At 49.0% G+C, this 14,981-nt stretch overlaps 1 protein-coding gene across 2 annotated transcripts in view; it reads right to left on the bottom strand.

The window, feature by feature from the left end:
• Positions 1–14,981, bottom strand: part of LRRC75A (leucine rich repeat containing 75A) — a 191,444-nt gene that overhangs the window by 58,544 nt on the left and 117,919 nt on the right. For both annotated transcript variants that reach the window (XM_048824181.2, XM_048824182.2), the window contains exon 3: positions 6,632–6,744. In XM_048824181.2, coding sequence (XP_048680138.1) covers positions 6,632–6,744 — 113 coding nt within the window. The remainder of the gene's footprint in view (positions 1–6,631; positions 6,745–14,981) is intronic.

The following is a 14,981-nucleotide window of genomic DNA, read 5'->3' on the forward strand; positions in this document are numbered from 1 at the left end:
TTTATGGTTCAACTTCATCTCAGCATATAGAATCTATCCAGAGCTCCCCTCCAACTCCACAAGAGACCAAAAGGACTTCTGCTCATTACTCCACTATGACAAAGTTCATTAACCTGCAAAAAGATTTATGCAAATACAGGTTCTCAAGACCCATTTCTGTGTCGCTTGGAGCCAACTGCTAATTAAGCTGAAGTGCAGCGAAGTGAAGAACTGTAGGATTGGGGATGGCGGCAGACAGGAAATAGAGTCCATAAATTCAATGGCAGAGTGTTATTGGGACCAGCTCGTATGAGTAGCGAGGGGGAGGGAGAGAGGAAAACTGCCCCTCGGTGCTTTATTGTTTTAATAATGAAAGGCTCTATAGGAGCGCACAGCCCCTAACCATCTCTGAGCGCATTACTGTACACACAGGTATATTAAATAACTAAGCCCCTTGGAGGCCCTGAGGAGTAAAGGCAATGTATGCAGAAGCGTCTGGATCACTTCACCCAGCTGTGAAACACTGCAGCTGTTGGACAGCAACACCGCACTCCAGCTCAGGACGGAGAGACAAGAGAATCATTCGACCCGATCAAAAGCACAGGGGGGAATCTACCGGAGTTTCAGGGCGGAAGGGCTCACACCGCCATTCTAAGGCGAAGGGCCACGTGTTCTTTAATTACTACAGCCAAGATAGGCCTCGTTTGTCAGCTTTGAGCTGTGTGATAGGGTGTACAGGATGCGTACCTCATCCCAGTGCTGCCTCAAGTACGTGGCCACAACTGGACTGACGTTACGGATGAATCTCAACCCTTCGCTATTATGATGGTCAAAAACCTCAACTATTTCTCGCCTCTTCCAAAGGAGAGAGTAGAATCTTACAACAGGGCTCCGAGCTAAAGCCAGTTAGGTCTCTGGGGGGGAAAACACACACACACACACGTGGAGAGAGATCTGATAATTAAAGACAGAGAATGGCACAAAACTGACTTTTTAAAATCTGTTTTACAGAGTTTCTTGAGACTCTTCAGCCCGGAAAAGCTCCCCACTGCCACAGCATTATAGGTTTAATTACATCCTAAGAGGACAGCAAGGGGTGGTCATTTCCTACTCTAACTAAAAAAAAAATAGGGTAAAGCAATGACTGCGTGTCCCATTTATTACGTGCCCCATTTATCACGCTGCACCATGTGCTGAGAACACCCAATGGGATGTGACTTACAGTAAACTCCTCGATCGGGTGCTCCTGCCCTGCTCTTTTATTAAAATGGGCAGAACAGATCTCCGAGTATGCAGTGCGCAGATCTGACAGTTTTGCTTATCTAATAGTGAATACAAATCAATCCGATTTTTTAATTACACACTGTGCTTAAAAATCCGAGAACAACAGTCACATGAAACTGCAGTTATTCTACATCCCAATCTGAGCCATTTCTAGGGCATCTGTCGCTGGACTACCTAGCGACAATGTTAGTGGTTAGGGCAGAAGGACAAATCTCAGGAGAGACATGGGTTCTAATGCTGATTCTCTGCCACTGATGTGCTATTTGGCTGTGGGTAAGTCACTTAATCTCTCTGTGCCTGCTTCCCCTCCCACCCTTTGTCTGTCTTGTGTATTTAGATTAGAAGTTTTTTGGAACAGGGACTGTCTCTTACTATGTGTTTGTACTGCACCTGTTACAACAGAGACATGATCACACCTGGGGCCCCCGAGTTGATGATATATAATGCTGATTATAACTGACTCCTCTAGCTACTGTCACCTTCCCTTTCTTTAAGGAATAAAAACAAACACGCATAAAACATAACAGCGAGACAAAGAAAGTAACATTGCCAATCAATAATACACACCCTTGGCAAATGTCAAAGATGGAGGCAGAGGCAAACATCTGATGCATGACAGGATTATTTAGCCTTTTATTGGACCTGCTTTTCACGGTCACTGTGAAGCACACTACAGCTCACCAGACGTTCACCCCCTCAGCAGGGCTAGAACTCAGTTCACCCTGCTGCAAAAGAGCAGGAGCTCAGGGCTTGGCTACACTTGTGAGTTAGAGCACATTTAAAGCAGCCCCAGGCCCCTCGCTCACGACCCGTCCACACTGGCAAGGCATGTAGAGCGCTCTGACTCCACGGCTAGAGCGCTCCTGGTACTCCACCTCGGCAAGAAGATTAATGCTTGGTGCGCCTTGGCTGAAATGCTCGGGCACCAGTGTGAACGAGGTGTTGCGTTACTGCGCTCTGATCAGCCTCTGGAAACGTCCCATAATCCCCTTAAATCACGTGGCCACTCTTCTCATTGTTTTGGAATCACTGTAGGAATGCGGATATACCTTTGAAAGCTCCGTTTCTGACAGCCAGCTGCTTATCTGCTCTGGGACAAAGGAACCATTACTATGGAATGCTGCTTGCTGTGAGAGTGAGAGAGAGAGGTGAGGGTGAGGGGGGTCTGCTGCAGTCTGAACTTACAAGACAGCATGCTGACACGCTCTCAGTTCCCCAAAAACCCACTCACTCTCCCCCCACATTCCCTGTCACACTCCACCCCCACCCCCCACCCCATTTGAAAAGCACGTTGCAGCCACTTGCATGCTGGGATAGCTGCCACAAGGCACTGCTCTCTGTGGCCGTTGCAAGAGCTGCTAATGTGGCCACGCCAGTGCGCTTCTAGCTGTCAGTGTGGACAGGCTGCAGCGCTTTCCCTACTGCGCTCCACGGAGGCTGGTTTAACTCAAAGCGCTCTACATCTGCAAGTGTAGCCATGCCCTCAGAGAGAATTTGTTAGCTACTGAAGAAGAGCTCTATGGGGCTTGAAAGCTGGTCTCTTTCATCAAGCAAAGTTGGTCAAACAAAAGACATTACCTCACCCACCCTCTCTCTCTAAGATCCTGAGACCAACACAGCTACAACCACAATGCAAACAGCCATCAATGAGGAGACAGTGTCATAAGTCAGTCGTTAGCAGTGATTAGCAATCAGTCCAGGGGACAGTGCTGCACACAGGCCTTGCCCAACACCACACTTACGATACAGAATTAGCAATACCAAGAGTTTCCACGGCCGAATCTTATACTACTCCACCTCTGCTACTTGGTGCACGCGGCGTGGAAGCAAAGCTCTGCGTGCCGTGCAAGGGAGAGCGGTGCCGTTTATCTCAGCACCCGTCAGCATCATAAAAATATGGGACTTGCCGTACCAGATGAGGCCAGGGTCCCTGCTAGGTCAGGGCCCTGTCAGAGGAAGTCGCTCTCAGAGTTACGGAGCTAGCTGCACCTCTGTCCCCTTCCTAGTCTCTGAGTGTGTGTGCACCACCCACCTCAGGCCTTTGCCTCCCCTGGGCAGAACTCCACAGTTCTCCCCCTCTCAGAGCGGGCCTTGGGCTCAAGCACTCTGGGTATCAACCGTGCTGACCCCGCTGATCTGACTGATCACCTGCATTTCTCCCCTGTGGGAGTCTGTGACCAGCGGTATCCAGTGACAAAATAGCCTTCTTAAAACCTAGGGAGTGCTTGCTTTCACAGGAGCAACAAAACATTCAGAGAGAATTTTTAAAGCCACAAACAGTCGGCACGCACGGCTATCTTCCCTACAGGCTTACCGTCCTCTGATGGTAGCCTCGGCAGGCCTTAATTTGTCAGATGCCCCAGTGGCGCCTGTGTAGAAGCCTGGTCCCTCCAAACAACTCCTCTCCTCTTGAGAAAGTCCTTTTAAACCCGTCAGAGTTCCTTTGCGCCTTCCTGGACTTCGTCCCTGCTCATCAGAATCAATTGTGTATGTTGGGGGAGCTAAGAGGCTGAACCTTCAAAGCTCATCATTGGGGTATTGTCTCTCAACAACCCTTAGGAGTTTCCTGAGGAGTGGCTTATCTTGAGCCATTGTTCCCCTTCCTGCTTGTTTTTCCTGACAACCCCCCTATTAAACTAAACCACTATATTAATAGACAGTATCCATTCACTGTTACCGAGCAGCTCCATTCCAACACAGGCACAAGAAACCCCATCATGCAATAATCAGAGACTGCCAGGAGATACCCCACCATCTGGGATCCTCGAAATAGAGTGCATTACATGATGGATAGAGAGATATTGTGGCATGGCAGACTTCCCCGTAAATATCTCATACTGGGACATTTAATGGCCATTTCCAGCGTGGAGGAGGATGACTGACTGCATTTCTCCCAGCCACAGAAAGAGGAGATGAATGGAAGAGGGAGCTTCACCCCTCCACATGAGCGAGAGAAAAGGGAAAGCAGAGAAGCCCGTTCCCTTGCTAACAGATCCATCTGGCACTCAATACATGATGGGCTGGTGCGGTGCCCTCCCCTCCCCCGTTGATGCCTTGAGGCTTATAGTCGTGATTCGGCATGTGAAAAAAAGGCCACCTCTAAACTAGCTCAAAGGTTTCCAAGGTGTAGCGCCACCCTCAGGAATTAAATGAATTTATATGAGAAGTTGGACCTTTTCCTAGCAGGTGGCTGCAGCAGGGGAACAACAAACTTACCAGGGTTTGGGGGGCTCTGCCCTACCTAGAAAAACGGGAGCATAAAATCAGAGCAACACACATTTACCTTCATCCTAATGCTCGGCACCCTTCTCCCTTGTCAATATAATGGAATGGCTCTTGTAGCTCGAAGATCCATGCAGGGCAGCTGCTCCAGTGCCCCAACCTATTCAGCGCACGTCCCAGCAGGGGGCACCAAAAGAGCAGCAGCAACAGTGGGATTTCAGGGACCAGCCAGCCAACCGCAGCAGTCCCTGAGCAATGCCCCCACCTAGCTGCACACTCAACCTAGAGCTGCCACAGGGTGGCTCCAGTGGAAGAGCTGCTGAAGCAGACCTTAGTGCTGAGCTGACAGGTAGGGCTTTTAATTGTGTCAGGAGATGGCAATAATTGAACTTGCACCCTTGGAAAAGAAAGAAACAAGCCACCGATGGGCTGGAGACAGCACGCACTTGACACTGACTTTATCGGAGACGCCGCATCAGCCATGCTGGGCAGACAGCTGACCTTTTGGATTTCTGTCAATGCTGCCTTAGCCACGTGCTTCTAAGCTGCAGAGTTCTGGGACATGCACATAGCAGTGACACTGGTATTTTGAGGAGCTTGTGGGGAGGGGTTAAGATGGTTCATTTGAATTAGATGTTTTCCTCCCCGCCCCTGGGCTGTTTTTAATCCCACAATTCCCTCTATGCAGATCATCACAAAGCCAAGATGTCTCACAACAACACAGCCACTGCGCTTGTACGTTAACTGTCAGAGCAGAAAGTCTAGCCTGGACAAATTGGTGTTGTCTCTGATCATCACATTACACCATAGACTCTGATGGTGAATACAACTGTTGTCAGCTAAGTATTTATGCATCTGTGGAAGTTTCATGCAGCCTTCCCGGACAATGAGTACACAACAGACAAGGGGAAAGGGCTAGGGATTTAGAAAGGGAGAGGGTTGCACCCTCATATGCAAACACTGATTTAATAAGAGAGAGATTCTCCAAGACTTAAGCACCCGATTCCCATTGGACTTTCACTAGGAGTTGGGTACTTAAGTGCCTTTGTAGCTTTTGAAAATCCCATCCTAAAGCCCTTCTTGCTAAATCCCCAGTGCAGTTGATTAATTCAGATACGTTACACCAACTGGCCCGGCAGATTTAAGCCCCAGGTGGTCTGTCTAGCTTTGCAAAGATGAATGCACATATCAGCATCATAGCAATTAAGCCTGCATCCCCCCCAAGTCCCTGCATAATGTGAACCAGGGCATAAAAGCAGGTACAATGCAGCAGAAGCACTGAATTCTGCAAGGACAGTTGAGAGCAGGTGTCGTCCCAGTGGCAAGCAAAGCCCAGCCAAAGAGACAGTGACAGCAGAGGAGGGTAAATGCTAGGTAAACTCTGCCGCATGGATTGGGGGCAAGCCTCAAGCCTCCTGTGCACCTGCCCCCTTGTTCACAAATGCATTGGGTAAAACAAGTGCAGAGGTATGTGACTAGATATGCCAGAGTAGATCTGGGGTAAGCATAATCCTCATCATGCTAACAAGGCCCTTATTTCTACACTCCCCACGTAGGTCTCACTCCTGTCACTAGGCAAGAGCAACCTAGTGGCCAGCACACTCCTTAGTTCGGGGTCAGTTTCCCATGAGCTCACCTGTTCCTCCCTTTTCACCCCGTGTTTACAGGTGCAACACTCCACATCTGTGCTGTGCAGAATCAAGCCCCTAGTCCATAACCAAAGGGAATTGTTGTCATTTGCAAGGGCGACAGTTGGGCAGCGACCTGCAGAGACAACCGACCATCCGTACTGAAGCATCACATTTCCCAGAAGTTAAAGCTACCCAGGAGCATAGGAAGCCTAACACCTGGGCCTAAAGGGATGAGGGTGAGCCAATGCACAGATACGGTGGCACAGACAGATTAGTGTTGCTGGGAGCACAGGAAAGGCAGCTGAGATGATGAATAAATTTGATTCTGGGGAAACAATCTCTGCTCCCCGATGGCTTGCTTACAGCTACCCTCCCACAAACGCCGATGGCCACGGCAGAAGCGATTTCCTTCCATTTCGACCTGAAAGTGACACCAACACGTCTCGAAGCAACTGATCGGGGGCGGGAGGAAATGTCAAACAAACAATCTGCATGGCTTTCAGAAGCTGACTCACCAGGACTGAGACTTCCTCTTCATGATCCCTTGGCGTCTCCACTGCGAGTGAGGGCTGAGGTGGTAGGTCAGCTGCCTGCAGACCTTCTCCATGGCTCCAAACGAGTCTCCTTCCTGCATAGGCAAAGGGAAGGATGCCAGGTAGGTTATTTGTAGCAATGCCACTTCATGGGATCATTAATAAGAGAAGAGCCAAGTCTATTTGCAATACAGTGGAGCTGCTTTGCCCCAGAAGTGGCTCACGCACTGGGTCCCATGTCAAGTCCGCGAGCCCCTTGGAGCTATTCTGAAAAATCAAAAACAACCACAGGAAAAGCAGTGACTATCAATCATTAAAATACCACATGGACAGCATGTATAACCAAGTCACCGCCCAGTGCTGCTGAAGCTCTCAGTTACCCAAGAGAGAACCGCTCAGGTCATCACAAAACCCACAAACACTAGCCCACTCCAAAAGGCCGCCGTAGGGAATGTCACAGGAGAAGTGATGTGAGCTAGTTCAGAACATCTGCTCCTGGCGTGCCTTATCGACCGTGTCTGACTGTCAGCCTGCTGGGGAAGAATTCCCCTTGTGTCGCATGATGTTCTGAGCAGGTTATCAGTTCTTGACAAACCACCAGCCATCCCATTTTCTTCTCCGATAGTTATTGATACTGCTGGCAACCGAGTTCTCAGTCAGGGTTCCAGTGGACAACCCACCCTTGCGGGTTCAGGGTTAGGGAAAATGGCATTCTGAGGCCAGGGAGAATTAGGGGCCCCTAAATATCATGATGTATTGCCTGATCAGATTAAACCACCATGTGAAAGATAGGGCAACTAAATCCAGCAACGGCTGTCCACACGTCTCTGAGCAATTATCACCCATATCCCTCTGCTTAATTCTCCAGCGCCTATCTATGGGCTTTCATGAACAGATGTATCATGTCTCAAAGAGAGAACAGGCCTTGCCTTAGGCTTCAGGGTGGAGGAGGGGCCCTGCAACAGTACATCGAGTTCTGGGCACAGCAATACCATAAACATGTCAACGAACTGGAAGGAATTCAGGGGAAGAGAAATAAAAGTATTTAAGGGTTTGGAGCAACTGATGGCAAAAGGTTAGTCACCCTGCATAGAATAGCTCAGACCCATGGTAGCTTAGGGGAGGAAAGAGGAGTCTCCACACACATTTGAAGGCTGTAAACACCAAGCCAGAAGAGGAATCATATAGCCCACAAGGGGCTATATCCAGTCTGTTAGACTGTAGAACAAGATCCTAAACCAGAGTTCTTACCCTTTTCCATTTTACAATCCAACAGAGTCCCTTCCCCACTTAGCCCCACGAGAAGGACAGTGTAGTCCTGAAACCTGTCCAAGACTCCCAGGTTGAGAGCCCTTGCCCTGAGAAAAGCAACAGAAGCTCCAACAAAAAGATATTTTTAAATGGACAGCACAAAACACTGGGGAGCACACCATGGTGAAGGGAACAAGCTTGCAATGGCAGAGGGACAGACTAGATGGAGTAATGGGTCTTTCCCATCTCCGTTTGCTACGATTCTGCAAATAATACGCAGCCCTGCTGGGCTCTTCGCACATCTTGTATTAAACCCAAGAGTAGCTGTTAAAAGCAACTGCACGATTTTAAGCACGTGCTTAAATTAAAAATAGGAAATCAGAAATGGTGACTCATCCCAGCAAGCGGCAGGAAGTCTGTTAGGAAACCTGACTGAAACATGGATTCCTAGATTATCAGGGCAAAAGTAAAGTCTGGGATCATGTAGCATGACCCCTTGCATAACACAGGCCATAAAGCTTCCCTGGACGAATTCATTTGGCTCAGCTACAGCAGATCTTTTAGAAAAGAATCCAGTCTTGATTTTAAAATGTCCAGTGAGAGAATCCACCATCTCTCTTGGGAAAGGGTTCCAATGGAGAACTACCCTCACAGTTACAAATTTGCACCTTACACAGAACCATAGAAGATTAGGGTTGGAAGAGACCTCAGGAGGTCATCTAGTCCAACCCCCTGCTCAAAGCAGGACCAACCCCAACTAAATCATCCCAGCCAGGGCTTTGTCAGGCTGGGCCTTTTTTCCAGTCTGCATTTGTCTAGCGTCACTCTCTGGCCATTGGCTCTTGTTAGACCTCTGTCTGCTAGATTGAAAACCCCACTCTTATGAAACCTCTATTCCAGCCTGTGACCAAGTCACCCTTTCACTTTCTCTCTAGTCCTTTACACCCACTTTACATGCTCCTGTGTTCTCTACCTCCAAACATCACTGTCATTCAGTGGTGGGAAATGTAGAGCCAGCAGAAGGCAGTCTGCACGCAGGCAAAGGTCCAAGGATTACAGAAATCTATAGGAGTTTTCCCTAGGTGAAGATTTAAGAATCTGGTTTATAGAGAACACAGTGTATGGTCAGTTACTGCCTACCACTTCTGGGATTCAGACAGGCTCTGTGGTAGCTCTCATAGTCATATTGAATAATCATCATCATACTTTGCTTTGATACAGACGTTTTCATTCAAGACTCTCAATGCCTTTTATGCACATTGACTAATTAACCCATACTGCCCTTTTGTTACTGCTAACCCTGTTTTGCAGAAGGGTAAACACTGAGACCTGGTCTACACTTAAAATTGAGAGCTATGTCACTCAGGGGTGGGAAAGATTTACTCCCAGGGGCTGCGGCTATGCTGACCAACCCCTGGTGTAGACACGGCTGGGTCAATGGAAGAATGATCTAGCTACTGCTCCAGGAGGTGGCTGAACGACGACAGAAAAAACCCTTACGTCACTGTAGGAAGCATCCATACTAGGGCACTACAGCGCTGCAGCGTTGGCCACAGTAGCGCTCATAGTGTAGACATGGCCAAAGAGACAAAGTGAGTTGCCCATGGTCTCATAGCAAGTCAGTGGCAGAGCCTGGAACAGAACTCAAGGGCCCACCCATCCAGGCAGTTGCACACACCCATGCAAACGCATGCCCGGGGAACAGTATTCACACAGGGGACAGACTGTGTGGGTTCCCAGGAGCCTCTGGCTCTCAGTTCTGCACTCAGGCCATTAGGCCAGGTACTCGACCAGTCTGCAGCTGATCAGCGATTGTCTTCCACGGCCTGTCTTTTCCCCTTAAAGCCACCACGTGAAATGTCAAAGATTAACCAGCCCCAGCACAAAAATAATCATCAAGGATTGCAGCAAAGCAGCAAGCATGCTCGGGTTGAGGTTCATCCCCTGCTCTGCTGTCAGACGATATAGCCCCCTCTCGCCTGGATGCGAAACGGCCTGTTGTCTCTCTGCTGGGGTCTGTGAGAGCATGTGGCTCTTGGCCAGGCAGAGCCAGTCTCCGGCTGAATGCCCGGCTCTGCTGGGAAACCTTTTCAATAGCTTTGGCTAGGAGGCAGGTTTAGGGAGCGAGGCACAGATTTAGCCGTCAAAAGCACTGGAGTCAGAGGTGGGGGAGGGGGGAGGAGGAGGATTTCGGTCTCTGCAGCCAGCACGCGGAGAGAAAGAATCTCTCACTGCAGCGGGGGCAGAAAACCCTCCCGTGTAACACTGCCCCAGGCAAAGACCTACAAGAACGGGCAGGGGAGGGGAACTGCACCACCGGGTGGGACTGGGAGAAGCCAGGCAAGTCTGGGGGTTTGGGCAACCCCACCGTAGGGATGGAGCCGGTGAGGAGTAGGAGTCTGATCCCCTCCAATTGTTTGGAGACAGCTGGCTCAATGGGGGCGAGGAGGGGGCCCCCTAGAGCATTCAACTGGCAGTTTGGCTTCAGGGCAGCACCGGGGTGGCACTCAACTCTCCACGGGCAGTTTTCCGGCACCTCGTCTGGCCCCAAGCTGCATTTATCCACAGACCGTAGCACTGCAAGTTTCCTCTTCTAAGCCCTTTGGCAACGTCTCTCTACTCTGACCTGGAAGGCTGCCCTCTAGGGGCAGGGTAGGCAGTGCAGTGGGTACACCCATTCAATCCCTGACTTCTCTTGCAAGAGCGCCACCGAGGGTGCCGATTTGTGCCAACTGTGGCAGCAGCTTGTGTCACGTGGGCACCAGTCCCACAGGAATTAGATGGGGGTCGGCAGAGGCGGGTCACGTAGGCCACTGAGGAGCGATCAGTGGGCAACGACCCAAAATTAATTTGACATTTTAACTGTTCTTCGTGATATGACAGAGCCCAGTGAAAAATCAGGAGTGCACAGTGAATTACAGGGTGGGTGGACAAGGGACAGTCCTGCCCCATTATCTGTGTGCGGAGAGACAGGGGGTCCCCGCTCTGTGCTATGCTGGAAATCTCTAGGGCCAGCTATTGCAAGTGGCTAATGCTAGCTTGCGTTCTTGGTATGGGAGGGTTACTTGTGCATCCAAGCCCCACTCTACAGGGTGCAACTTCTGCACCAAGGCAGGGGGAGGGAGAGAAACTTCTGCTTAGGGGTCTCTGGTGTGAATAATGACAAGTCCGAGCGAAGAAAGAAATCATACGACTGCCATGGGCGCTGCAGGCAAACGCCTTCCCAACTGCAGCGTGTCCAGAAAGCTAATCGAACTGTAAATCATTTGAAATCAATGAGAGCCCTTTTGGTATTGGGGCTTGCCTGTGACACGATACAGATGGCCCAATAAAGAGGCTCAATTGGAAATCCTGAATAATGCTCCCTGAAGAGCCAAAACACACAGCAGAGAGGAGAAATTCCCCTGCACTTCCCAGCAGGCTCAGGACCTGGGGGCAGAATGCACGGGTCCCTCATGGGGAAATAAAAACCTGCCTGTTCTTTGTGTTAACTGCGCCTCAGAACTCTAGTGTTAAGAGAGAGACGTTGTGGGCCGAGTCTCTGCACTACCCACACTCGGGTCCATGTTCCATGTTCTGGACCCATGATCATCTATAAAAAATAAAAGCGGCTCTTCCCAAGTGGGCCACAGGTGCAAAGAGCCGGCAGCAAGGGCGCCCGGCCTGAAGCAAACTCTGCACAGCATGGCAGAGCCATAAATATTTCACCTCCCTGATAATGCACCAGGGTCTGAGGACAGCCCGCTCCCCCAAGCCCAGCCCTGCCAACAGCAAGGAGACTTGGTGGGAAGTGGCTGGTGGCCAACAACCTCTCATCCCCACTCTGGCAGCAGACATCTACAGGTGATGGGTCCCACACTCCAACAGCATGCCATTGGTGGGGGATGGGTCTTGGTGGCCCACTCTCCCCTCAGCGGGACACAGACGCTGGGGGGGTGGCCCCAGCGATTCAGTCTCCTCATCCCGCCAGAATCATTAGGGGAGACCCTCCTCCTCGGCAGCAATCTGTGACGGGTGATGGCAGGGGCCATGCTCACCTCCCCTCGAGGCCTGCATGATCTGACGCCTCTCCGCCTTTGATAGTCTCAAGTGGTCCACGCTGCCTCCCCCTGCAAGAGAACAGCCTCATTTCTGAGCCTCGTCTTGAATTCGGACTCAGGTGAGCAGCGTGTCGCTGATTTAAACCATGCTCAATACAGGACACAATGAACCCAACGTCTGGCTTCATTAACCAGGCCACGCTCCACATGGAACAGTCCATCTACAGCCAACTGACTCCCTTGGGTAGGGGAGTTATGCCAACAGATGCATTCTAGTGAGGAGCTCTCAACATTCAGTCTTCAGCTATGAAATGCTGGACCAAGAAACCGTGTGCACATTTAAAAGGAGAGAGACATCCCGAATACACAGCCCTAGAAACTCTGATCATCCTAGGCTTTGATGGCCATCGCTGTTTATTCACATCAACTGGTCTGTATTTTGTTACTCATCGGAAGGAGTCAGATGGGAGCGTTCACTAAGATGTCACTTCCCATCAGCCAGGACCATCCGATTACTACTGGCTCCAGAGCCTCTCTTAGGAATCTAAGCGCTCCGACATTGCTGTGAGCTGAATATTTTATACGTGTCATTTATGGAATGTTTTCTCTATATTCACCCCAGAAATCATCCAAGCAGAAGGGTATAGATAACGATATTATAAATATTCAATTAAATCAAGCCGATTATGCATGGAAATGCTATGAAACAATTACTGTATTTACTTGTTCATAAGCCCGTTCATTTATAAGCTGACCCCCCCCCCCAAGATGGATAGGTAAAAATGGCAAAAACTGTATGACCTTTTCATAAGCCAACCCTATATTTCAGGGATTGGCAAACTTTGGCTCCCAGCCCATCAGGGTAAGCTGCTGGCGGGTTGGGACGTTTTGTTTACCTGGAGCATCTGCAGGCAGGGAGACCCTCAGCTCCCAGTGGCTGCGGTTTGCCGATCCCAATCAATGGGAGCTGCAGGAAGCGGTGCGTACCGATAGACATGCTGGCCGCCACTCCCCGCAGCTCCCATTGGCTGGGAACGGCGAACCGTGGCCACTGGGAGCTGAGGGGCTCCATGCCTGTGGACGCTCCAGGTAAACAAAACGGCAATGTATTAAATATTCAATTCAGTAGAGCTTGAAATTGTCAAATTTTGTTGTAGACCTGTTGATAAGCCAACCCCCTCTCTTTAATGCTTCACTTTTTTACCAAAAAAATTCGGCTTATGAACAAGTATATACGGTACATCGATTTCTCTTCGCAAACCACTTCAGAAAAAATTGTGTATCTAGAATGACCGGGGCAGAAGACTTAGCATAAGGCTCATGGTGTTTCACTAAACTGTTCCACCCACTCTGGAAGGTCCTAAGCTTTGTCAGAAAGAACAGAAACTGGGGCAGTTCATTCCAAGACATACCTAGGGGCCCATAAGGCAACATAGATCAATCAAGAGCTGATTTAATTCAGCAAAGACAGCCAGCTATTGTTATCTGTATGAACTGATAGAGGGAAGGGATGGAATCAGTAGTATCTTCTGCATCTCATCCCTCATCTGGGACAGGAGGCAAAGATGGATGCTTTCAACAGCTCAGGGAGAAACTCAAAGAATCTTTGTAATAACAGTCAGCTTTAAGGGAAGATTAATGTCAGAGAGGAGTTGGAAGCAGTTTCAGAATGACTTGACACCTGAACTTTAAAAGGTGGCTAGCAGCCACACCTGTTGATTTGAGTTTAGAGATTAGGGACCCATTTCTGGTACTTAAGCATATGCTTAAGCACAGAGCTATTCAGGAAAGTACTTACGCACAAGCTAAAGTTAAGCACATGCCTAAGTACTTTCTTCAACACTGATAGTTTCCTAAATCAGGGTCTACATTACATCAGAAGAGAGAGAGAGAGGACTTAGCAGGAGTTACATTTCTTTCTACCACCTCTCAGGATAGGGCCCCATAACACTCAGTTGTATTAGGTCCATTGCTACACACTCCAGAGTTCCTTTTAATCAGTGATAGATGAACACTAGGAAGTTTGGTGTTTTGAATAAGCACCCAAAAATTTGGAGAATTTCCTATTGCCTATTGCACTGGAGGATCTCAAAGCACTGTGCAATCCTTCATTAGTTAAACCTCAAAACATCTCTGGAAGATAGGGCAGGAGTCTACTCCCTCTAAATATTCCCCACCTGCTCTGCCAACTTCAGCTTTCCTCATTCAGGTCCCTTCAGGACCTCTAAAAATGAGAGGAAAATGCCACAAATTTCTACACCTACAAAACCTAAGGCCTCCCCAAGTAATTTATTATTAGGTCTGTGGGTTGTTTGTTCCCTTTTGATTAAAGGGAAAGAAAGTAGTTTGTCATGAAATAAAATGGGAAACGAGAAACCAATGAAAAGTGCTTTATTCAGAATATAAATCACTCAGCCCCTTGTGGTGACATTTCTTCTAATAGCTAAACGCACTGCGAATTTTCTGAGCAATGTTTTTAATGTGCCAGGGCTCTGTCTGCACTGGCATCAGAACAAAATTTGAATGAAAAACTGAACAGAGCACAAACAGGGATCCCATTATCATCACAGAACCCACATGGCTCATATACATTGCAAGTGGTTCTAACTCTGACTCCATCACTGGAAGCATGGCTATTCCAACAGTCCATGAAGACTGACCCGCATATGGTATTCAGGACTCTTCTGCAGAGGCTCTCAAATGATTAGGAGTTGTGGGCCCACTTATTAAGACACTTAAAATGTGGAGGGGCCCAATCTACTCAACTTGAGTACAGATCTGAATGCCTCCAAAATTCATGGGTGTTCAGTATCCAATTTTGTGATTGCCTGTTACAGACACAAGGCCACGTGATAAAGTTTGGATCCAGATCTGAACTCTCCTAGTGTTTGGGAATGGCTCACATGCCGGGTTCGTTCAAGGGACAATCTCTGCAAAACCAGTGACCTCATTGGGCAGCCACTGTCCCAGATTAACTGGGTTTTAAGCATCTCCAGAAACTTGGCCATTTTCTTCCACATCTTATGGAAACCATTTGGCTA

The sequence above is a fragment of the Caretta caretta genome, chromosome 17 (assembly GCF_965140235.1).
Source record: "Caretta caretta isolate rCarCar2 chromosome 17, rCarCar1.hap1, whole genome shotgun sequence".
NCBI classification, from domain to species: Eukaryota; Metazoa; Chordata; order Testudines; family Cheloniidae; genus Caretta; species Caretta caretta.